This window comes from Dermacentor andersoni, chromosome 4, assembly GCF_023375885.2.
Source record: "Dermacentor andersoni chromosome 4, qqDerAnde1_hic_scaffold, whole genome shotgun sequence".
Taxonomy (NCBI): domain Eukaryota; kingdom Metazoa; phylum Arthropoda; class Arachnida; order Ixodida; family Ixodidae; genus Dermacentor; species Dermacentor andersoni.
The window spans coordinates 1,720,495-1,747,182 of record NC_092817.1 but is presented as its reverse complement, the minus strand read 5'-3'; the positions used below and the strand labels follow the sequence as shown (position 1 = coordinate 1,747,182).

The following is a 26,688-nucleotide window of genomic DNA, read 5'->3' as shown; positions in this document are numbered from 1 at the left end:
TAGTACATACTTTTTTCGAGCTCCCGCCAACTACGGTTTAACGAGGTTTCATCATTATAGATCAAATCAATTTAGACTGACATGTCACTTTCACTGTACTCTAACAGGTTAGTAAACAGCAGTTTATTATGTTATTGTATTTTATTGCGATAGCAATTACATGGGCAATCCAGGTGCATTTTTGCCATCAGCATTGCCATGTGCTCCGTATGAAGTTCAAGAGTGATAACATTGCGGCCGTGCACCACATGCTGCATGTGCAAGTGAAAGTGGGCGAGGGCGCGCCGACAATGGTGGCTCGATTTCGTGCCTTCCATGCGCGCACGGCACCGAGGGAGGGGGTGCTACTGGTGCGGCCGCACAGGCCCTATTTTGAAAGCGATGAGGGCACAGTTCGCCAAGTGCTGATGGCTTAGCGTGGACCATGTTCGCGTTGAAGCGAGAGGCAGCACGAAGGGTCACTCGCTGCCACGCTTCCTCACGCCAACACTTTTGATAACAAGTTTATGTGGTCATCGAGCAAGATGTGTTCATGTCTGCTAGTGCGCACGTGACACCATGCTTGTTAATTTAATTAGTAAGCGAATCTTTACAAGTTTATACGGCCGATAAAACTACTCTCCTTTCTTCGTACAGCTGTCTAATAATTTGATATCGCAAGCAATGCTTCACACATCATTTAGGGTGAAACTGCCACTTTTTTATGCCTACCCTGCTTGGACCTTGAGTCAGCAGTATAGTGAAACCTCATTACTACGAACACCACATTAGCTAACTTTTCAGAAATAACCTGCTGACTTCTTATAGTTTCAATGTTAAAATATTTCAGTACTACGAAATTCAGAATAACAATCATTATTCACTTTCCTTGTCACGTCAATAATGCCTCAGTACTATGAACTAATACAGTCGAAACCCATTATAACGAAATCCCGCGACTACAAAATTCTCCCGACAATGAAATATTTTCGTATCCCCGGCTAACGCCCATAGCATTCAATGCATTCCGTACTTCTCGACAAGGAAATGTCGGTGTACTACAAAGCTGCATCAATAAAATTTGCCGGAACGTAACCCCACAAATTACCTACTCGCAGAAGTCTAGCAGGCTTTAAAATGTGCTCAAATGTGATTGCTTTGCAAAAAAATTGCGTAAACTACCACCACATTACACTAGCGTGGGCGTCACCATTTTTGTTTACAGAAACAACCAAGCGCCAGAAGCAATCGCGCCGGAAACACGTCTTGGCCGCCATCTTGTTTGTTGATCGCCCGTTTGAAGCGGCAACATGTTGCCACCAACATGTGACAACGGTTTCTGCCCACCCAGAGTACTGCGTAATGTGTGCCTTGCCGAGAAAAATGCAGCAAAAACAAGGAAATCCATGGCCCACCGACGTGGAATTGTTTATGGCGCTTGAGGTTGCGGTCGCAGCGTGGAGTGCCACGCATTGCGCCATGATTGAGCGATCGTCCAGGATTATGTATTCCTTGCTTCAAGAATGCTGGTTTTAATGCCACCCACCAGGAATCGTGTGAGGATTCAGCGTCGGACGTATATTTGCGTGAAGGGGCTGTAATCTCAATGCACAGCCTTTGGGTAAACGAGATACCATAACTTTTGCGCTCGGCACAGGATGCATTGGAGCCTACTGGCGACAGCAGGCGCTGGAGAAATGCTGCTCCATACGTGGAGCGCTACTGCTCTGCATCCGGTGCTGTTACGCAAAATTTTGCAAAAGTAATTGTGTCTCAGAGTGAAAGTGACCGAGAATACTGCTCCACGGCAGTGCTGCCACTGCTGATCGAAGCATGCACTTTGTGCTGTCGGCACTGCTGTTCTATATCCTCGAGCAAGCTTGCCAAAGTAGGTTAATGGAATTTCAACACTAAAGTTTTGTTCTGCAATGAATTATGTATCCGTGCTGTCTCATTTCGCAACAATGAAATTCTCGCGAAAGCGAATTCTTTCATTTAACAGACTTAGATGGGCTAGTTGGTTGCTGGCTTGATGGAACATGGTTATAACAGCCTGTTTTGAGGACAAGAAACAAAAAGAATGCACACCGGACAGACGCTGGCGTCTGTCCTGTGTCATTCTTTCTGTGTCACCAAACACCAAGGCTGGTGTTTGAAAATAGTCCACATACATGTACATATGTGCTTTTTAAATGATTCATATTGATTTTTCACAAACTTCTCATTTGAATTCAGCTTGACTTTGAGGGAAATAAAAGTTTAATAAGCCAGATTAATTTTACAAGTCCTTAATTACCCAAAATGGAGATTTCAAGAAAAATAATTTTTCTAAGTGCGTCTCCCCTTAAGTTCATCTTTGTGCTTATGAACAGTATGGGTTAAGCTTGCATTTAGATTGAAAGCATCGGGCAGCTTCCGCAGTCAAAGTCACATGCGACATCTGTATTTCGTAGAATCACGGCTATGTAGCTACGTAAATACGGCTAAGCGACACACATCGAGCCGCCCGACGGCTGAATGTGAAATGCCCCCGTGGGCTTGACAATCACAAAATTCAAGTATGCCGAACCACAACTCCGAGCACTAAGTCTGTAAATAAATTTTCTTTACTGCTGACCATACTGCTGGTGCTGTGAAGAAATGTTAGGCATAAAAATATCTGCAGAGCAGCACTGAAAATAAACTTGCCACTATGCGAGTGCCTCCTCCCCCTCTTTTAAAACACATTTTCAACTTCTGGCTCTTTTGTCAAGGTTTTATACAAAGACTACAGCTACCCCATTTACTCGCATAATGACTGCACTCTTCTGTCAAAAAAATTGACGCAAATTCAGGGGTGCGATCATTATGCGGGTTAAATTTCCCGTGAAATGGAAACTTTTTCTTCCCGCATTTGCTGCAGGATGACAACAAGTCAACAAATAGATGGCTGCCGCTGTAACAGTGCGGGACACTAAAACAAAAATGGCGGCCGGCGGAGCAAGCAGAACGCGCTAAACGCAATTTTCTTTCTTCTTGTGAGTACATTACGTGCATTTAAACAGTTTCTTCCATATGAGTAATGAATAATATTGTTGCTATCGGCAAGTTTGCGGCAATAATGTAGCCATGACCACTTTGAGAGGACAGAAACAGAGATGGGCGCGCTTAGCTGCCAGTGACAGCATGATGAGCACGCTGCGGAAACTGCGGCATTTGTTTTCACTACTATCCTAATATGGCACATTTCCACTAAGGGTAGGCGAATATCTTAGCTGTGTTATAAGCGTCGGCATATGAATAGGGTACACTTCTAACGTATCAGTGTAAATGTGGCTGCTATCATTGCCGCTCACGATTAGGTTACGTGCCCACGAGTGCAGACGAGAGAAATCGAAAGGCGCCTTTTTTGTTTTTGTTGACCACAACTATTATAAAGCCTACAAATAATAAAGCCAAGGCAAGTTTGGTTGTAGCTTTCTTTTCATGGAAGTGCAGAAAATGATGAAAGGAATGAAATGGGGCATCTGCTTAAGAATGTTTGGTGCGTGCAGACCGCTTGGTATGTCTTGAAGAAGCGTTCGCGTAACATTCGACAGGTGGTAAGCGCGATCATCATTAGCTAGACTTGGCACACGACGTCGCTGTGGCAAGTACGGGGTGTGATCATTACACAGGAAAGGAAAGAAAATCAAATTTTTATGACAAAATTCAGGGGTGTGATCATTAAGCACGTGCAATCATTATGCAAGTAAATACGGTATTCACTTTAAGCCAGAAACTTTGCATTTGTGTATTAGCCTAACTACAGCAAATGCTGCCATATTTTTCTTCAACAAAATATGCGTCACGAAATATTACTACCTGAACTACATTTCCTTCAAATTCAATTTGAGCCTAGAATTTACTATTCACTCATCCAGAGTATTGAGTCATTTCTTGTGCTTCGGTCACGAATGGTGTCAGGAAATCATATGAAATAGGATCGTATACTCTCAACGTAATCTTGGCAAAGCCGCAGGGCTGTTAATTGGGCCTAATGTTATTAGCAGCTATCAAATAGCGTCTATGCAGATGATGCATGCACCTGGCAGCCAAGCGGTAACGATGCGGATACAGTAAAAGCTTGTTAATTCGAAATTTCGGATAATTCGAAGTAGTCGCCGCGGTCCGTCTAACAATGCATTGAAAGAAATATGTAACACATCCCGCTTATTCACACTGAAATCCGCACCGCCACCGATAATTCGAACTCCGCATCATCGTGGATGGGGAGGGTGCTAGTGCGCGGGAGCACGCTGGCGTCGCCGCGCGGGTCGCGCAGCCTTGCTTTTTCGATCAGCGGCAAGGACGATAATACCGTCGCCGCGCGCCGTCGTCTTTGTGTACGAGCGTGCGAGGGTGAGCCAGTGAACGCGGCTCAATCTCGCGTGCGCGAGGGGAAGGTGGCGAGGAGCGCGCCCCCTCTTGTCGCGCGCGAGGCAGGGGGGGTAAGGCAAGGGAGGGACGGGAGGACGATCTTCGGCGGCTGCTGCTTACGGCGCGGTCATGCGGGCGCCGCATCCTGGAAGCGATCTGCGACGTGGCCAAAGTGCGCGCCCGCGTGGGCCTCATCTCCAAAGCGATCCGCGATGTTTGTTGAGTGCGCGTAGTGCCGGTAGCTTCGTATGCACTGTGCTTTTTACGTTTCGTTCGCGTTGAAGCGAGAGCTGTACGAACGTCAATTCGCTCGCTGCGACTGCTGCGTGTTTTCACTCCAGCGAGTTTCCGCAGTCATCGAGCGAGATGTGTTCATGCTTACCTGTGCGCGCGTGACACAGTGCTTGTTAAATTATTTAGTAAGCGAATGCTTACAGGTATATACGGCCGATACAACTATTATCGTTACTTCGTATAGCTATCTACTAATTTTCTATCGCAATCGATGCTTCGCATTTCGCGCGAGTCTGCGACATTTTTTTTTTTCTCCGCCCCAGTCAGCGCTACGAACGCGCGGATGGAGCAAGAGCCATTCCGACGTCGGGCGCGTCGGACCGTGCTGGCCGCGTCCGGTTATGTTGGCTGCGCCAGCGCTTCGAAGTATAGACGTTGTTCACGCCAACGTGACGTAGCGTGTGCGCGCGTGCTCACGCCACGTCAGACTATATACGCGCCTTAACCGAGCGATTTTTTTCTCTGACTTTCATTAGTTCGAATTTTGTATAATTCGAATTTTCATAGCATCCCCGCGGAATTCGAATTAATGAGCTTTTACTGTATGGTAAACATTGAAGAACAGTACGCAACCGTTGGTCTCTCAGTTGTGCCTAGGCAGCCAGGCACACTGCTCGCTCATCATTTGCGAGTTGACGGGCGCCTCTCTCGGCGAGCATTCTCCCTGCTGCACTTGTGATACGAGCTGTTGCAGGAATGTTGATGCGCTCCTTGGCTGTCGGGTGCTCAAATGTGTACTTAAACACGAGCGATGGCTGTGCAGTACGCAATGTTGAGTAAAGGAAGGCCGAACACATCTTACCCGTCACAGCTTTCAGAGCACAAGTATGCACCGCAGTGCAGCAAGCAAGTGCGGTGCAGACCAGCCAACGTGCACAAAGCATCTAAACTGCAGTTGACAAAGCTGCACAAGCTTCATTTCAACAGAACAGTGACTTACCCATCAAGATCTGCTTGGCAAATGCTTTCGCAGGACGACTGTAATTACTTTAGCACCGATCGTGCTAAGCCTCAGCTACTTATCCTTTGCTGCAGATGGCAGTAGTTGTCTGATCAGTCAAAGAGTCCGGCAGTTCCAGCGTGCTAGGCAGTAGCCGGTGAAGTCAGATAAGTCATGTCAGAGACACTAAGATAGCTAAAATTTGACCCTGCACTTTAAACATGACCCGCAGCAGTGCGGCGATCAGTTGTTGCCATAACGAAAGTGCATGAGTGCGCGGCGAGTGAGTGCTTCTTTGATTGGCGAAGGCCCAAACGCAAGACGCTCTCTTTAGTAAACCCACGCGCGATGCACCCTGTTTCAGCGGCTCCAGCGTGTGATAGGACATGTTCTATTTCCGCGCCAGCCACACCAGGCTCTACAGCGTTCAATTTCCGCCAATGCAGTGTAACTGCGCCACACCTGGACCGCGTCTGCATTAAGCGGGGATATTTGCGCGCATTTACCACCCCAATGTGCTCTTTTTCGAACCAAGGCAGAACGCATCGACACCATGCTCTTGAACGTAAACAGCCAGATAGAGAAAATCGGCTTGACTTGGAGAGCAGTTTGCATTAAAAGGACATCAAGGGCATGCAAACGGCATTGGCACAGTGCACAAGGCAGCTAGCAAAGTATACCAACTCTGTGGCTAGCAGACATGTGAGATCCCTTCACTGATACACAGTGCACAAGCAAGGGAAGTGGACGATCCAGGCACTGGTTCTCTACAGTCTGCATAATATGTCCCTGCCAATAACTGGTAATGGCGGCCTTTCTTTCCAGTTTTGGTATGAAAAACATTGATTTTTGAGAGCGTCTTATGAAGTGCCCACTCGCATTTCCAGCGTAAAGTTTTCCACAAAGATACTGATGTCTAAATTATCTGAAACTGAGCTTTTTATGTGGTCTATAACATCATTGCAGTTGGCCTTTAATCGAGCTGCAAATCTTCATTACAAGATATGAACTAGAGAAAGGTTCATTATATCAATGTAAATGCATATAGCAATTCATTATAAAAAGGGTTGGCTCACTTTTCGGCGCAGAAAGAAGTCCCGCTGAAGATTCTCCTCGGAAAAATAGTACTCGACCTGCTTGCGTACATACTCGCGTAACGTTGCCTCGTCCACACGTATGTAGCCCTGGTTGAAGTAGTATGTGCCCAGGAATGATGAGGCAATCGGGGCCGCAGATGCAAAGCCCTCCTCTGGACCTGCAAAACAGCTACACTTAGTATGCCCCTGCACAACCAATTTAACTGCAACACAAAGTGAAAGCCATTAAGAGTCAATGTGTACTTTTGTCGGAGGAGACATGCCATCCAAGGCATTGCTGCCCATCCTTCCTGTGAGGCTTTTCATTCGATGCTATGCTCTGCTTTGCATGCCCACGCGGCTCCAATGCAAGCACTTCAAGGACATGACTCTTCACCATCTGGTATATTGTGATGGCGATTTGCACCGACACTCAAGGTGTGTTCAGGCTGTTAGAGTATCGACGGCTCACAGAGGGTTCAAGGATCACTAGAAATGCACTGTGCATTTGGCTGCCAGAACGAAGTGGACACACAGTCGCTCCATCGGCTCTGCAGGGGAGACAGTGCAGCTTTCGGGCTTTCGCTACTGTCGGCACGCACATTCCTGCTGGGAAGCTGTGCACACACTAACATTGGGCACTGAGAAAGCTATTCCATCAGTCTCATCTCATGTACCAACGAGGTGTGACACCTGTAATGCTGTCACGTCACAAGTGACAGAGCTATCACACGGCAAAAATATATGTGAAGAAGATGAAGACGACAATGCCGGTCGGCAAAACGAAGCGGGAGTAGACATGTTATGCGCGAAGCACAACAGGAGTGGTGAAAAAGGAGGCATAGGCACATGAGCTGGCATTTGCTGACGTAGACGAGGAGCAGGGCAGATGCATCACCAGCTGTGCTCTGGACACTGGAAGCGGCAGCTTCGATGACCACAGACAGGTGAGGGGACGTCCGAGAGTTGACTAGCAAGAGCTCCATCTCCAGCCCCACACAGCTGTACCCAGCCACGTCAGCGACCCGGCACACTGCCGACAGCAACCACGTCCTAAGCCACGTGAGTCCCAGGTGTACTGCTGCCAGTGCGGAAACCAGCCCATCAAGCGAAAGCAACTGAGGCAGACATCTGCGTCATGTCGGACCGGCTACTGCCGCATCGTGACGGTCAGATTGTTTTGTTTGTCATTTGTTTTATTAGGAATTGAGAAGTAATAGTATAAGTGTTGCTGGACTGTGTATGAATACCTAGGCTCACCTTCACACCACTTGGCTCTCGCGAAGGCACAGGAAATGGCCCAGATCACACAAATGCATCATCATCATCAGCCTATTTTATGTCCACTGCAGGACGAAGGCCTTTTCCAGCGATCTCCAATTACCCCTGTCCTGTGCCAGCTGATTCCAACTAGCACCCGCAAATTTCTTAATTTCGTCGCACCACCTAGTCTTCTGTCGTCCTCTACTGCGCTTCCGTTCTCCTGGTACCCATTCTGTCACCCTAATGGCCCAACGGTTATCTAATCTGCACATTACATGACCTGCCCAGCGCCGTTCTTTTCTCTTAATGTCTATTAGAATATCATCTATATCGGTTTGCTCTCTGATCCAAACCGCTCTCTTTCTGTCTCTTAAAGTTATGCCTAGCATTCTTGCTTCCATCGCTCTTTACGCAGTCCTTAATTTCTTCTCAGTTTCTTTGTCAGTCTCCAAGTCTCTGCCCCATATGTCAGCACCGGTAAAATGCACTGATTGTATACTTTCCTTTTCAATTATAACGGTAAGCTTCCAGTCAGGAATTCACTATGTCTGCCGTATGTAGTCCGACCCATTTTTATTCTTCTGTGAATTTCCTTCTCATGATCAGAGTTCCCTGTGATTAGTTGACCTAGGTAAACATACTCCTTCACAGACTCTAGAGGCTGACTGGCAATCCTGAATTCTTGTTCCCTTGCCCGGTTATTCATCATTATCTTGGTCTTCTACATATTAATCTTCAGCCCCGTTCTTACACTCTCTCTGTTAAGGCCCTCAATCATTTGTTGTAACTCGTCTGCAGTGTTACTGAATAGAACACTGTCATCGAACAATGTGCATGGTCTCCTGTGTCCTCTAGAGTGCCTAAATTCACGACAGACAGGAGGCCATGCACACAACAGAAAACATAACACAAGTTAGACGCAAAAAAAAAAAACAATGAAAAAATGCTACAAACAGTAACTGTGTAAACATATGCTAAATCTATAACCTCGCTATTCATACACAACCCGCCAACACTTAAACCATAATCTCTCAGTTCCTAATAAGGCAAATGACAAACAAAACAGCCTGACTGTCACGATGTGGCAGTACATGTAGTCGGTCCGACATGGCACTAGACGTGGCTGTTGTAGCTCGGATGTGACGCAGATGTCTGCCTCTGTCGCTGTCGCTTGACTGGGCTGATTTCCACACTGGCGGCAGTGTGCATGGGACTCCCGTGGCGCAGGACGTGGTCGTGGTCGGTAGTGTGCTGGCTTGCCGACGTGGCCGGGTGATTGCCTCCGTAGCACTGGGCAGTGCGGAAACAACAGCATTGGCCGGAACCAGGGCCGTGAAGCACTGCCACAGTAATGTAGACGGAGCTCAGGGGCTGGAGCTGTCGCCAGCCAACTCTCGGACGTCCCCTCTCCAGTCCATGGTTCTCGAAGCTGCCGCTTCCCGTCTCGTGAGCACAGCACATGATGAGTCTGCCCTGCCCCTCGGCCACATCAGCAATGCCAGCTCATGCACCTTTGCCTCCTTTTTCTTCACTCTTCACATGATTCGCACGCTTCACGTGTCTACTCCCGCTTCGTTTCGCCGCTGACTGGCATCTTCGTCTTCCTCACATATATTTTCGCTGCACGATAGCCCTGTCACTCATGACATGCTGCCAGTGCTGTGCCACAACTCAACTTGAATAGGCCGCCACTACCCACACCAAACATATGTCATTGCACTCAAATCAGTACAGAATCATGCAAGTAGATTCATTCTTCATATTCATATGACACCAGCATTTCATTGTTAAAAGCAGAATCCAGCTTGACAACTTTTGTTTTTCGTCACCTCACTGCCACACTCTCTTTACCACAAGTTCTTTTACAGCTCACCAAATAACACTCGTTACAGCATGCCACCTTCTTCACGTATATTATAGCGCTATCAACTGCACGTTGCTCGTCCTCGCACACAAACTGTCACATTTCAAGCTTCATTTTTTTCTCAGACAGCTAAAGACTAGAACGACCTTTACTGCAATGTTGCCGCAGTCACATATCATTCAGAATTTCTGGAAACTGTTCAGACATGCATTTCACCATAATAACCTGCACTTAACCATGTAAACGCTAACCACCCCTTATGTAATACTCCGAATGGGGTCTCTGAAGTAATAAAGTCAAGTGTTGCTCACTTCATCAAGCATATAAATCACATCCGAACTTCCACCAAGGAGTTCTTTTTCGATAGACCAAACGTAGGAAAACAAGATAGAGACTCTCTTAGACCACCTAGCACGTGGCCACCGGAAACCGAACACTGCCCAGACCTGGATTTATACATATAGCTGATATCAAAGGAAATTCTAGAGTCAGCGAGGCATTGCCAGAAATGCAAAAATTTGTCCCCTACTCAACACCAAATCCTTAAAAAACTTGCGAAAAGGAACGATATTGTAATAAAACCAGCAGACAAGGGCAGCAGTATTGTAATCTGGCCTATACAAAACTATAAGAATTAGTCCTCCAAACAACTGAGCAACCACACCCATTAGAGAAAACTCGACTCTAACCCAACTTCAGACTACACCAATACTGTGAAAAACACAATAGCGGAGCTCCTGTCCAGGGAACCAATCACGCAATCTGAATATTGTTTCATGATGCCCAAGAACAAAAAAGCAGGCCGCTTTTATCTTTTTCCTAAAATACATAAAGTTCCGGTCGAAGAAATATTTACAGCAGAAATCTCAGGTCGGCCTATTGTGTCTAATAACACACCTACTGAGTCACTATATAAGTTCTTAAATCACCACCGGTCAAACATTCCCCCCTCTCCCATCTTTTGTTCAGGACACGCGTCACTTCCTTCGAATTATCGACGGCATCAACAGCAACCAAATCCTTTCTGACTGCGCTATTCTAGTCAATTTGGATGTTTCTACCCTTTACATTAACATACCCATGAGTGAAGGAATTGAAGTCGTTTCTACATCCCTCACAATCAATCCCCAAGTACACACTCCTTAGGTTAGTTCTCATGCTCAACTATTCCGAATTCGATTGTATTCACTACCTGCAAACTTTCGGCACTAGCATGGAAACACCATTCGCTCCCACGTATGTGAACGTTTTCATAGGACAGCTTGAAGCAGACCTGTTGAAATCCTACCCTTTAAAACTCCACACACATCTTCGTTACATTGACGACATATTTATAATATGGGAACACAGCACAAGCGCATTAACCAAATTAATTAGCCATTTCAATCGCTTTCATCCGAGTATTAAATTTACTGCTCACCACTCTCCTAGTCAGATCAACTTCCTGGACACGACGGTCTACATAGAAAATGGAAAACTGAGAACAACACTTTACCAGAAGCCTATAGATAGCCAGCAATATTTAGACTACAACAGTCATCACCCACTACACTGCAAGCAAGGAATTTTTGTCGGACAAGCGAAAAGCGAAGACCACGATTATATCCGCCACCTAATAACCTTAAAACAACGCTAGCAGAAAGGAACTATCCCCAAGTTGCTCTCAATAGAGCTTATGATGTCGCATCAAGATTGGAGAGACAGTCGGAATTGGCGAAGAAACAGCCCACACTAGAATCTGACAGACCGCTGGCCTTTGTAACAAAATATTCTAATGCACTCCCCCAAACATAAAAAACATCCTACGAAAATACCACCCAATATTATCAAGTAACGAGCATCTGAGAAAAGCATTCCCGGATGTACCTAGGGTTACCTATCGCCGCCACAGGAACTTTAAAAGACGTTAGTGCACGCAAAAGTCAGCCAATAGCATTCCCCCGTAATAAAAGCATGCTGTCGCCCCAGGTGCGATACTTGCAGACACCTTCAAAGTGACATTAAAATTAAAAGCACCACAACTAGTTATACACACGAAGTCAAATCTAGGTTCACTTGTACAAGTTCAGATGTGATTTATATGCTTGAATGTTTCTTCTGTAAGAAACAGTATATCGGTGAAACAGAACAATCAATGAACGTCAGATTAAACGGACATCGCATGGACACAGCTAAAAAGCTTCCCAAAGCCGTCACCGAGCATTTCAACCAACCAGGTGATAACATTGATGAACTTAAACTCTACATCTTACAGTAAAATTTCCGTTGTGAACGAGAAAGAAAATACAGAGAATCATACCTTATCCATAAGTTCAAGGCATTGCTACCAATAGGCATAAACGTTTCAAAGGGAGCTTTAGAATCTATTTGCTATGATAAATTTCAAGCTATAGGCACCAGCACTTAGTTTGGTTTCTTAGCGTTTTCCCCCTTTTTTTCACTCTTTTTCTTTTTCATTCTTCTTCTTTGCATTTTTTCACCTTTTATTTATTTATACCATGCCAGTTTTTTTTTTCTTTTTTCCCTTCTTTTTTCGTTCTTTTTTTTACGAGGACCGGTTTCAGCCGCTCCTTCTATTATTTCTTTCGGAGACACGATAGCCTACGACTACCAGTGAAACAGGTAATAGAGGGCTGCTGTGCATGCCGCTGACACGCCGGCTGACACACGGGTGTTGACATGTGATTGAGAGACGGCCGAGTCCCTGACCTTGTGCATAGCACTCCTTTATTCTAAATTCGACATGCTAACACACCTGCACTCCTTGCCCCACCCACCCACCTTACGCCCTCTCCCCTTTAGAAGAACTGTGGCAAGGAAAGCATACGTCGCCTTGAAGAAGACAAGTCCACTTGTCGAAACGTTGGCTCCTGCTTTCACCTTGTTCTCATTTTGCTCATCATCTTGAATTTCCATCTCCCGCCTTCCCCATGTTTTCTCTGGATCGTACCAACATGACAGACACCACTTTATATTGTTAAAAAGGGCCCTCACAAGACCGCATAGTGAATTTGGTTAAATATTGGAAATTATTACGTACTCTCAAGAAAGCATTCTATCGGAAGAAATTGTTTGATTGGTTCATTATTAGCAGAGACAGAAATATGTCAAGTGTCATGAACCCACCATTTCAGGAGGTGAGCTTCACTGCCAACATGACACATTTGCCACTTGCCCCGTCTAGGCTCTGCAGGCGAAATTCCTTCCCTGCCTTCTCCCATACCTTAGCCGGAGGATCGCATGAAGTGCATGTCTCTCCCGCCTTTTTCTTTTCTTTTTCTCTTGCATTTTTGCTGTGCGGCGCACTTCCGGTGACAATCTCATGCAGGAGCCTGTGAGCCGTTGCATTTGTTTCGCTTGGCTTTGTACATGATCTTGCGAGCCGTGCACGAGAACACTCGCATTGTTGTGTGGGTGCTTCTGTGAACTGCGCGCATTTGTGGAGGCTGCCCAGTTCATGGATTCTTAACACAATACACCGTATCGTTGTACCACAGGCACCAGACTAGCGGTATAAATCAGTGCCCCATGATCACTGCGGTAGATGAGAGCGGATCAAAGAAAATGATCGTGTGCTGGAGCATGGTAGAAAATTACCGTATTTACATGATTGTAAGTCGACCACTTTTTTTAAATTTAAACTTCTAAAGTGGGGGGTCAACTTACAATAGAAACCAAAACATAGCACCGCCATAAAAGCGGGACCAACGGGAGTTACAATTTTATGTTGAAGTTGAAAGACACGATCGCAGCCCCACTAGTTCGCGTGGCCACCACTGTGAAACTGCATGTCTAAGGTCTAAGAACATTGGCACGGGGTGCACGGCACAAAGGCAGATGCAACAAAGTGGCTGGTGTTATTTTTTCCCCAAAGGATACCACTTCTCTTTTTCTTTTTGGCACGCACACCACGCACACCCAGTAGCCAGATTTAATTGCTATAACCTAAAATGTGACATGGGACCATTACAGTAAACAGTTCCGTTTTATCATAGAACACACACAACAGTAGACTGCATCGGCAGCTCATTGTTCTATCCAATATACCGTATTTATTCGAATCTAGGCCAGCCCAAATTCTAAGCTAAACCCTGAATGTCGGAAGCCTGAAAAAATTTAAAAACTTGCCTCGAATGTAGGCCGAACAAGAAAGTGAGGACAGCGTTCACAAAATGAAAACAGCATTTATTTAATATGAACGTGTCGAGCTCACCCTACGTCATCATCGGTGTTAGCCTCGCACACTTGCGGGCGTGCACATGCAAGCACGCGTTCGCGTGCCCATGCATGCGCAGACAATGCGGAGCGACTCGTATGCACCGAAACACAGTGCGATCTTGGTGAACAGCTCCTCTGTTATCACGTGCTTATCTTCCTTATCGCTGTGATCTCACTGCGGCACACCCAAAGGCGTCTCCCCTTGCCCCCTACAAAGACATATGTTTTCCTCATCGATGCTGAAGTCCCGTATGGCTTGAACATTTGGCGATCAGCTAGCATAACTCTGCGGCTAGCACAACTTTTCGCTTGAAAGCGGCAGCTTAGTGGCATAGCCTGTACGATGCCATTACGATAATATCATGCCGCACATCGATACGACACAGGTCAAAATCGCGACGTCACTCGTGTACTTCAGTTGGCTACTGGCACGGCTAGTTGCAGCTGCGATACTGACTTTTCTAGTTGGCGCTAGCTGGAAACTGACCCTGTCAACCTTTAACAGCTGAACTCTGTCGAGTGAGACTAGCTTAGCAGGACTCTTTGAGGAACTATCAGACATTGTTTGGGATATCATCGGCCTTAGTGAGAGCAGAACTGGTGAGGCTTACACATAGCTGAATAACGGCCATGTCCTCTACTATAGAGGTGTCCCAGATAAGAAGCAATACGGGGTAATATTCCAGATCCCTAAGGGCATAGCGGGCAACATTGACGAATTCTACAGCATTAATCATTAATGAGAGGGTAGCAGCCGTCGTAATCATACTTAATAAGAGGTATAGATAATAAGATAATAATAATAATAAGATAGTAAGAGCTACTACAAGCCTACGCTCCAACATCCAGTCACAATGATGATGAAGTAGATCAAGAAAATGTTGAATTAGTGATAAGAAAAGTGCAAACTCAGTATACCGTAGTAATGGGTGACTTCAATGCAAAACAAGGGAAAAAGCAGGTTGGTGAACAAGCAATTGGCAACTACAGCGTCGATTCTAGAAACGCTAGAGGAGAGATGCTGGTAGAATTCGCAGAAAGGAATAAGCTTCGAGTAATGATCACCTTTTTCAAGAAGCGTAGCAGCAGAAAGTGGACCTGAAAAAGCCCTAACAGTGAAACAAGAAATGAAATGGATTTCATACTTGCTGCCGATCCCAGCATAATGCAGGATGTAGAAGTGATAGGTAGGGTAAAGTGCAGTGATCATAGGTTAGTGAGGGCTAGGATTCACCTCAATTTGAAGAGAGAAAGAGTAAAATTGGTCAAGAGGAAACAGGTCAACGTAGAGGGAGTAAGGGTAAAAGCAGACAAATTCAGGCTGGTGCTTGCAAACAAATATGCAGCCTTGGAACAGAGAGATGAAGATGACATAGAGGTGATGAATGAAACCGCAACTAGGTTGGCTTCAGAGGCAGCAATTAAAGTGGGCAGCAAGGCACCAAAGCAACCAGTAGGTAAGCTCTCCCAAGTAACAAAGGACCTAATAAAGAAACGACAAAGAATGAGTGTCCAACTCAAGAAATAAGATAAAATTTGCGAAACTGTCAAAACTGATCATACTTGATGAAAAGAGCGCTACGAAGACGAGGACTAAAAGAACAACATGTACGACGGACAAGGCGCTATGTCCGTCGTACATGTTGTTCTTTTAGTCCTCGTCTTCGTAACGCTCTTTTCATCAAGTATGCAAAACCAACTCGCCCACATCAAGCTTCTGCTGCAAAACTGATCAACAAGGCAAAAATTAGTGACACTCGCAACTATAACGTGAGAAAGACTGAAACCGTAAAAAAATGGACGCAGTCTAAATCAGTGAAAAAGAAACTTGGCAGAGGACAAACTAAGATGTATGCACTGAAAGATAAGCAGGGTAATATCATCAGCAATATCGAAGGTATAGTAAATGCAGTGGAAGAATTCTATACTGACCTGTACAATACCCAGAGGAGTCAGGATATGTACCTCCATTAGAAACAGTAATGAACAGGATACATGAAACTCCTCCTACAGCTAGTGATGAGGTCAGAAGGGCCTTGCAAGACATGAAACGGGGAAGAGCGGCAGGAGAAGATGGAATAACAGTCGATTTAATCAAAGATGTAGGAGACATACTGCTTGGAAAACTGGCAGCTCTTCATACGAAGTGTCTATATATCGACTGCAAAGGTCCCAGAAAACTGGAAGATTGCAAACATTATACTAATCCACCAAAACGAAGACAAAGAATTGAAAAACTATAGGCCCATCAGCTTACACCCAGTATTATATAAAATCAAAATAATCTCCAATAGAATAAGGGCAACACTGTACTTAAATCGTCACTTACAGCGCAAACATAGACGGAGGACAAAAAGAACGACGTAGACAAGCGTCGACGTAGACAAGCGCTTGTCTACGTCGTTCTTTTTGTCCTCCGTCTATGTTTGCGCTGTAAGTGACGATTTATACCATGGAATTCCGACTAGCCCGTAGTCAAACCTTACTGTACTTAAGTCAACCACGGAAACAGGCTGGCTTCAGGAAGGGATACTCTACAATGGATCCCAGCCATGCCATTAATCAGGTAATCGAGAAATCTGCAGAGTTTAATAAGCCTCTCTATACGGCTTTCATAGATTACGAAAGAGCATTTGATGCAGTAGAGATACCAGCAGTCATACAAGCATTACGTAATCAAGGAGTACAGACCGCTTACGTAGACACCTTGGAAAATATCTACAGAGATTTCACAGCTACCTTAATTCTACACAAGTAGGAAGATACTTATAAAGAAAGGGGTCAGACAGAGAAACACAATCTCTCCAATTGCGTGCTTGGAAGAAGTATTCAAGCTATTAAACTGGGAAGGTTTAGAAGTAAGGATCAACAACAAATATCTTAGCAACCTGCAGTTTGCCAATGAAATTGTCCTGTTCAGCAACACTGGGGTCAAATTGCAACAAATGATTGAAGGCCTTAAGAGAGGAAGTGTAAGAGCGGTGTTAAAGATTAATATGCAGAAGGCAAAGATAATGTTCAATACCCTGGCAAAGGAACAAGACTTCAAGATTGCTAGTCAGCTTCTAGAGTCTTTGAAGGAGTATGTTTATCTAAGTCAATTACTCACAGGGAACCCTCCCCATAAGGAAATTTACAAAAGAATAAAAAGGGGTTGGATTGCATACGGCAGACATTTTCAGCTCCTGACTGGAAACTTACCATTATCATTGAAAAGGAAGGTGTACACTCAGTGCATTTTACCGGTGCTGACATATGGGGCATAGACTTGGAGATTGACAAAGAAGCTCAAGAACAAGTTAAGGACCGCGCAAAGAGCGATGGAATGAAAAATGCTAGGCATAATGTTAAGGGGGGAGGTGGGTCTTAAAAATTTTTTTCTTATTTTTGGGTGAATCTTTAATAAACTCCACTGTCTGGGGTAATTTTTCATGCTGATTTCAGATCTGTAATTAGATTTCTGATAGCTGTAGCAGTTCAGAAAATATTGAGGTCTGAAGTCAAATTAATTTCAAACTCGTTACGGGGCTTTTTGATGATTCCGTCTTGCTAAACCAAAAACTAAATGCATGACACCATTGCTAAAGACCTACTGTAGGGGGTGATGCTATTTTTATTCATTTGGAAGCATTTTGCGGACAAGAAAACAATGTTGCATTTATTATGAAAATTTTTTTCTAATTAGCAGCGATTACTATACCTGAATGTAATTTTCATGACGGTGCAAGAGTAATAAAAATAGCATCACCCCCCAGATTATTTCAATACGAATAAAATGATACCACCCTTGTCATTTTTGGCCAAGAACAACCCAGAAAAAACCCCCGTAAGGCGGAGTACAGTGTGCAAAAACATCGAACTGAAATAAATGCATTTGAAGTTTCAAACAAATGTAGCTTTTGCTGAAGTGAATCTACAGCAATACAAATGGCACCATTTTGAAGCTGTGTTTTGTAAGAATGGCCATACTAAATGTGTGACTGCACACTCTCAAAACAATAGCACACTGGCCACTGAACTAGCACAAGAAACTTTATTAGGCACCACGCTCTACAAAGAGCATGGTGCCTGGGTTTCAAACCGAAGTGTAGAACTCTGTGTGGGCATGAATATAGTTCCAGTGTTGTACATGCAGGCTGCCTGATTGATAGCAGTCTCCATGACAATCAGTGAGGCACTTTTTTTTCATTTGGTAGAATTAACCATGTTACTGAATGAAGGCTCCGAGTGTAAGTAGCCTTCCAAGTCATCTTCACCTGACAGTGGCTGTGGAACTTAGGATCAGAGAGTCAGTGATAGATATGCAGCTGCTAGGTGCTTTCCAGAATTTTACTTTTGTATGATGCCTCGATCACTTCTGCAGCCAGGTGTGTACCAGCCCAAGGGGCCTAGTGAACAGAGCTCATGATGAGGTTCTCTTTATGAAGGGGTGGTATGATAGATATTGTTACGAGCTATCGTGACAATATGATAATAGAGTGAAGGCGCAATGTGCTTGGTTGCGAGTCCGAAGTGCCGATGTGCGAAATGCATAGCTGCAGATACAAGGAGCCGACGCGCGATGTGCTTAGTTGCGCAGTTCAAGGTGCCGACGCGCGAAATGCCTAGTCGCGGGCTCGAGGACTCGACCCTCGATGCGCTTATTCGCGCAGTCCGAATTGCCGACGCGCGAAATGCCTAGTCGCGGGCTCGAGGAGTCGACACTCGACGCGCTCATTCGCGCAGTCCTACGTGCCGACGCGCGAAATTCCTAGCCGCGGGCTCGAGGAGTCGACACTCGATGCGCTGGTTCGCGCAGTCGGAGGCGCCGATGCACAAAATGATTAGGTGACGGTCCGAGAAGTCCGCGCGCGATGTGCATGATCGCCGAGTCGGAGGCTCCCTATGCGCGAAATGTTTAGCCGCGTTTCCGAGGATTGCGCGCGCTATCACGAATTTGTCACGAATTCGGAACACCGAGTGCTGAAAGGCTTAGCCGCATGTCCGAGGATTCCGCGCGTGAATCTTGGTCGCGAAGTCCGCGTCGCCGACGCTCGGAATGCTTAGCCGCGAGTCTGAAACGTCCACAAGCGTAGGGATCGGCCACGCTACTGCGATGTCCGCGTAGCGCCCGTTTTGACACGTCGAGATTACGGCGAGTGGAGACACCAAACTCGCGAGGTGCAAAGAGCCGAGCAGACGACATGAGCGCCGGACCAATGGCGAACCGCGCTGGAGTCACGTGGCGGGCGCGGCCAATCGCAGACTCCGGCACGACCTTCAATCATTTGCTTTTTGTGCGCTTGTTTCTGTATGGAGGAGATCGCTGAAGCGGCAAACTTGAACACGGAGAAATGCGCTTTCCAACGAGACCAAGATGGCGGCGCTCGGTCGCGCCGTTCCGGAGATATTGTGGCGTGAAAAACGCTGTTCTTTCTTGATTTCCGCGAGATTTTTCGCCACCTTCGCTAATGAAACGAATTTTTTAGAGTACTTCTAGGTGGTTTACAGGGATGATATTTGGGTATCACACAGAAAAAGGGTTATAGAAACTGAAAATGTGATTTTCAAAAAATCGGTTTTCTGGCCATTTTTCGCGATCTAAAACCCGCGTCCACCCTTAAGAGACAGAAAGAGAGCGGTTTGAATTAGAGAGCAAACGGGTATAGCCTATATTCTAACTGACATTAGGAGAAAAAAATGGAGCTAGGTAGGGCATGTAATGCGCCGGTTAGATAACCGTTGGACTATTAGGGTTACAGAATGGATACAAAGAGAAGGCCCTAGTTGGAATCGGTTGGCGCAGGACAGGGGTAACAGGAGATGGCAGGGAGAGGCCTTCGTCCTGCAGTGGACACAAAAAAGGCTGATGATGATGATCATGCACCATATTTATCATTTTCAATTACAAACTGGCAAGTTTTGTTAAAATCCTCGAATCTAAGCCGATCCTAGAGTTTGGTATACGATTATTGGAAAAAAATCTATCAGCCTAGATTCGAATAAGTACGGTATTATTACCAAACCGGTGTAAGTAGGTTCGACTGTAATTGCAAACAGCAGGAAATGCACCGTCCATGTGATGCCCTTGCTTGGTTTCTGGCTGCAGTTTCGCATGTTATATAAAAAAAGGGAGCGCCAGCTCTCAGGCATGTTTTACTTAACGGAAAGGTGGTGATGACATTACCAGGCTTGTGGTGAGCAATTTGAATTGCGCTGTCTGGCCCTTTCAGTTACGATTTGATCTGTGAAAAGTCTTGTCATGGCATGAAATAAACACATATCGGTATCGTGAATGGCATTTCAACAGTCTTCATTGACTTAATATTTGACTAAGATGTTCCTTTAATTGCTTCTTTTAGGAGCAATTTCACATTTAAAAAGAAATTTTGTGGGAATAGCTCTTCCCACAGGGAGTTCATGACAATCCCAAACTTTGGGCTTGCAGAAACAAATATCCCAACTTCTCCCCGATTTTTCCTTTTAAGCATAACATTTGATTTTGAGCCCCCGAATTTCAAAAAACATATACGCAATGACAAAGCACTCTATTTATGATCAATGAATTGCATGTGCTCATAGCAAATCTAACTATGGTGTTAACCAGAGAAAACACATGCACGCAAGATCTCCTCAAGGGTCCTTTATAGCTGCCGCGTATTGTGCCTGTATGCCTGAGAAACATATGACTGTTACAAATTATGACATCTGCAGACTTGACAAGTGTAACCAGCAACTTGCTTCCAATATTACAGCAACGATAGTAGCATTAGTTGCAGGGTGTCTTTGCAACATTCCCTGAGTGATGCAGAACCATATTTTATGTCAAGACGGGCTGAAACCTGTGGGGATGCGCGACCCTCAGGCGACCCCTGATATGTTGGTTTTCCCGCACGGCTCGCGTGGCCTGGCACCCGCGGCGGTCGGAGTGGTTGAAGCGCAGTGCGAGAGATGGCGCGAGTGTTGCGCTGCTACCGGCGGGGTTACTTGGGAGCGGAAGGCGCTTCCTCTTTGGGTCGGGACAGGAAGCAGTACGGACGTGCCGTGCCGCGCATGCGCCGATCCATGCTTCTGCGAGACCGTCTCGCGTGGCCGCCTTGGAACGCGCCACCGTTCGCGTGACCGTACATGCGAACGACCAGGCGTTGGGATCCAGCATGGGGCGAACTTATTCGCTCGCTATCCGGTCGCGGTGAGTCGGACTTCTAGATTTGTCGCGCGCCCATCGGCATGTTTTGGGGATAGCAACTCGGCTAGCAGGCATTGATCTATGAAAGGTGCAATAAATGCCCTTGTGATTGTTTGCACTACTGTGTTGTCCTTCCTTTGTCCCAAGAGCACGGGAGGAGAACCCCACAAACCATATCGCCCAATGCTGTCACTCTCTAGTAAGCATATGAAAAAAATATTAAAAGAACGACTTAATTCAGTTTGAATACTAAGGAGTAGTATTTATGTTATTCAAAAAGAGAATAGAAAGGAGGGGTTAGTACAATGCACTGCAAATAAAATGTCTTTGAAAAAAATTGCAAATAGAGTTGGAAATCCTCAAATACAAATAAAAATGAGATGCCTACAGAAGCAAACATTTTCAAATATGAGCTATTTCTATCAAGTGATAGCAAGCTCAGTGGTATGAGGCCCGAACTTTGTCACAATTGACATTCTCTCTCAACAGCTCATAAGTCAACCTCAACTGTCCTGAAATACTCTCAGACCGCGCACGAAGCCTCAGTGTTGTGTTTCAGTACTTTAAAGAGTTTATGTTAATTTGGATGAGGGACACCTGCACCTCGGCATCAGCCAACACCTTGTTTTTTGAGCTCAAGCTCCTTAAAAACGGCGGCAGCACGTTTCCTTTCTCGTAAAGAGGCAAATTTTTGTAAAGAGGAGAAGCTAACTTTCAGGAACCGGCATTGCACAATGCACCGTGCTTTCCAAGCTTCCAAGCCAATCGCAAGGACCACAAAGGCACAGTGGGTGCCATTGCTGACAGCAGTGAATCCTTTCAATGAAAAACACGGCGCCCAATGACAAGAAGCTTAATAGCGAACGTCGAAGCAGCTAGGCCTAGCGTGGCTGCAGTGGTGGCTATGGCTGCCAGCGGATCTGCGTGCGAGAGCGCTGTTTCGAGGCGGCGAGGTAATCAAAATGGCAGCGGTGGTGGCATTGATTAATGCTGTTTCGGACCTGCGGTCACGGCAAAACGTCCGGAAAATCGAACGGCGAAAGGTTCTTGCATCCTAAATTTCAGAAATTCTGATTCATTGACTCTATGGCGTACGTGGTGGTGCCGCGAAGCCGTCCAAATTATCGGGAACCCGGAAAGTCGGTCGTCGACTGTACAATGGAAACTCCTCCAGCCGACAACAGGGCGTCGAAGACGATTCATTACGATTCCTGTATGTTACTTGAGCAAGCATTACCGGAACTTTCAACCTTTCCAACAAAATTACCTCTAGTTTTCCCTGATAGAATCACCAATTCACTGAGTTTTTCCAGACTACTCAAGATCCCTGAGAATTCCCGGTTTGTAGACACCCTGCTTTGGCAAGCGGCCTCTGCACACCACTAACGCACAGCACACTGTTCGAAGGAAACAGCACTCACCCCGACTGCCGAGTGAGCTGGGCTGGGGACGTGGGGTGCTCCAGGGCCGGCCCGACCGTCCCCCTCGCTGCCGCCCACGGAAGCTACGACCTCGGCGTTCACCTCCTTCAACCGGCCGGCTGCCAAGCCGGGCCTCATGTCCAGCTGCACAGACACGAGGCACAGTTCAGCACTTTCAATGGCAAATTCATACCTTTGACATGTAATCAAGCAGCAGTTGCTGCTTCATTCAGCATCAATTTGGAGGCAGTTTAGCAAGCTGAAATTCCCTCAGGCGATTCAGCTCAGCATGTTGCCCTGCTCTGGATTGACACCAGTAAAAATGTTAGCACAGAGATCGCATATGTTCAGCCCTTGGCATTTCGGCTTGCTGCCTCTCACTCCGCATCATCATCAGGTTACACCGTGAAACTATTGCTTGATGTCAACAAAGTTACCAAATTTTTCCTGCCCAATTTATTTTTTCTGTAACACATGAGACAGCTTTAGTCTACTGCAAGCATCAATTTAAAAAGAAGTTCACATTAAATGTACACAAAACATTTTTGCTACTCACAAACTAGATAACTATGCAACTTTACAAAAAAGAACTGTAATGAAAACTAACGGACTAAATTTTTTGCTGTTATTGTTAGACACAACCAATAGAAAGTGGATCTAAGGAATGTATAGGAAAGATTAACTTTTGTTTTTAATTGAAATGCCGAATTAATCGGGAAAAGCGGGAATTAAAATGTAATACAATTTGTCGGTAGGAGCTGAACTGACAATCTCTGCGTGATGCATGCTTTGCAACACCCATTAAGCTACAGCAGCAGCTGTTGCTCCCTCCACCTTTATATATACAGCTGCAGCTGCGGCCTCATGGTTCAGTGTCCGCCTGTTTCAGGAGGACGGGATTTAAAAACCACACTGCCATTGGTCACCCACTATACCAGATTACAACTTTACAAAAAAGGGGCGTTTATTCCTCCAAGGCAGACGCACACAAGTCTGCACCAATGGGCACGCAGTCTAGACTGACGTCACGTGCTAGACGGCTGGTGCCCCCCCGCCCCCCGATGGTGAAGATAGCCACCCGCACTTCGAACTGGGCCAAGTCCCGTCAGCCGTGTGTGTCTGTCTCTCGTCAGAGTGAATTCCTAATTATTGTGAGCTTACGATACATAATTTGTGCTGTGTGTGTTTATTCTGAGCCGTGATCTGGTGATGAAAGATTGCAGCGAGCATCGCTGACACTATGCTACGCGAACTGGCGAAACTGCAGACTTGCAAAAAAAAAAGAAAAAAAAAAGAACCAATCACATTCTTGAAAAGTGTGCGTCTGTCTACTTCTTTCCTGGTGTTTCCGTCTTAAAGGCTGGGTTCCATCGTTTCTGAAAGTTTGTACCAACAGGCCCAGCAAACGACTCTACTTGAAAATAAGTTTGTGAGAACATAAAACCACAAAAATATAACTCTTATGCTACTTAAAACCAAGAGTTTTATTTAAAACTGAATGGAGCATTCTTGCACCTTTCCTGCCTCGATCCGTCTTCTTGCCCCAGTATTTTCTAAATACTTGTTAAATAGCAACCGATTCATTTTAAATTCGGAAAACGAGTAGTAAATGTGCCATATACATGTAAACCAGCGCAAAAGCCATGCAGAGCTGGTCTTTCTTCTTTTGTCCCTTGCAATGAAGCTAAAAAGCAGACGATGCGCAGCATTGTAGAAGGCACAGCATTATGTTTCTCTTTCGATTCAGCAGGTGCTGTAGCATTCCTATCCCGAGAGCTTTACTAAACCAGTCATCAAAATGCAAGTCTTTATACTGCGAATTACGCATTTTAAAGGCACAGTCTCTTGAGCGAACTATTTTAGTCATGGAGGCAATCGGCTGTCGCATTTCGGTCATCTGGGCGGGACCCCCCCTTTTTTCTAAAGTTGTACCCGACTATAGTTCACCAAATGAGCCCAGGAATCACCTGACCCAACACTCAGTTTTGCCCTGGGGAAGGAGTCCTCACCATGCAACCATAACTACACCCTGACAGCGTGTCTAGCAAGCCCTTTTTTCAAAATTTTCAGACATTTTTCAGGAATTCCCAAACTTTCGCAGTAAAAGTTCCGTGACAAAAAAATCTGGCGGAACCCATCTCGGGACAAATGTCCACATCAGGCATGTACCCAGGATTTTTTTTTTTGGGGGGGGGGGGGGGGGGGCATAGCAAAAGGTAACTTTTCTACGCAAATGAGGAGGTGTACCTTTCCTAGTAGAAGTATTAATAATATCCACCATTCGCCACAAAGACATGTAAACCCGCAAAATAGAAATGAAATAAGGTGTGTCTCAAAGGTAGGCATGCAAGATGTACCCCTCCTTTACTTGGCAAACAAGGAACCACATCAAATGGCCTCTCTAAGCAAAGAAGCACAGGAAGAACACTGCCACGAACAAGGAAAGAAGCAAAAGTGTAAAATAATGATTTCTATAGTAGAATACAACCTAAGAAAAACAGCAGTTAGCAACCAAGGCACACGGACCACGTAGGGTTGTATTACTCCGCCTACCAATTATAGAAGCAAACAAAATCATCGTCATGCGGGCTTTTCAAATTGGTGTCGTACTTGATAGCTCCAGAGCATCCGCTGTTCTTGAAGAGACTTTTCATCGGCAGAAGCAACGAGGTGTGCAACAGGGCAGAAGCAATGAAGTGTACAACAGACATGGACAAAGTGTATGGAGTCTGAGCATTTCACTCTTCAAAAGTCTGCAGTACAGTTCATTTAACTGCTTAGCCTGTTTTACTCATGAAACTACTCTGCCAACTTAAGTGAAAATTGACAATAAATAATTGCAGCGGAGCAACCATTTTATTTCAGTTCAATGAAGAATTAGGCTTTCACCCATCCACTATAATAGGCGAAAGAAAACATAAAATTATGTGCTAATAATTTTATTTTCGTGGTTACTGTTTTATTTTGGCAACAGGAAATGCTCGAAGTACAATTTATTTGCAGCCTCACGGAGGAACAGTGGCTGGCGGTTATGAGGGTGTCTCATCGGACCTCGCTGCATGCTTTGTTAACATGTCTGATAGTGTGTTGATTGGGCTTGTCTCACATGGTTTGATGTACGACTTTAAAAAAGTCAATGCACCTTTGGCGTCAAGGGTTTATATTAAACCCACAAAGATCTGGAATTTCAAATCTAAAGCACGACTATGGAAATTTCAATGCACCTTTCGCATCAAAAGTGTAAGTGATCTATACACCCATATAGTTTTGGAATCGAAATCTATGCGCTCCGTAGATTCCATGTCATCCGCGTGATGCCGCGATGAGCCAGCCCACTTGCCTTTAATATGCCCTTGAAACTTTGTGCTCGGATGGGGCTCTTTGCGTAATGCGACTCCAGGTGCATGACCGTGGCCACGAAATCCAGCCCTAGTTCGCAATCTATGCGCCGAAATGTCTTTTTGAGCGTGAAAAACACATTATAGACAAAATTCAGAATGATTTCCGGCGCCGGGGGTTGTTTTGGTCGGCGGTACATGACAGCAAGAAAATATATCGAGGGGGGGGGGGGCTGAAGGCCAGAAGCCACCCCCCCCCCCCCCCCGGTTACGCCCCTGGTGGCATTCTCTGCTACTTGCAGTTTCGGCGAGTTTCGTGAGTCAGTCAAACTAGCAGCGTAGCACTACACGATAACAAAACTACTGAAATCCAAATGCAAGGGTGGAGCAGGGTGGACAAAACGAAACTTTGAGACCACCTGCGTCTTTGTCCAAGGTGATGTCAATGAGTTCTCTTTCTAAAAATCAAAGAGAACTTGACAAGTAGCGTTTTCTTTCGTCTTATAATGCTACGTAATAATTTTCTATTACGAGTGGTTGAGTACTAGTTACAGAATTATAATGAGGAGCGCATTCATCATCGGGCTAGTACTTGAATGTCCCGGGGGAGTCTCTAAGCGTCTCCTGCATTTGCATCAATTTCTCGATTACTAAAGCTCTGTTCGTGATAATATTGCATTCTCGAGCACTACTCCATCACTTTAGCTTGACTTAATACTTGTCTTTAGA

At 45.5% G+C, this 26,688-nt stretch overlaps 1 protein-coding gene across 1 annotated transcript in view; it reads right to left on the bottom strand.

The window, feature by feature from the left end:
- The window catches only part of larp (La related protein), a 140,522-nt gene that overhangs the window by 76,035 nt on the left and 37,799 nt on the right, over positions 1-26,688 (bottom strand). The window contains exons 6-7 of the mRNA XM_050182736.3: positions 22,622-22,765; positions 6,688-6,866 (exon numbers count right to left, since the gene is read on the bottom strand). Of these exons, the coding sequence (XP_050038693.1) occupies positions 6,688-6,866; positions 22,622-22,765 (323 nt within the window). The remainder of the gene's footprint in view (positions 1-6,687; positions 6,867-22,621; positions 22,766-26,688) is intronic.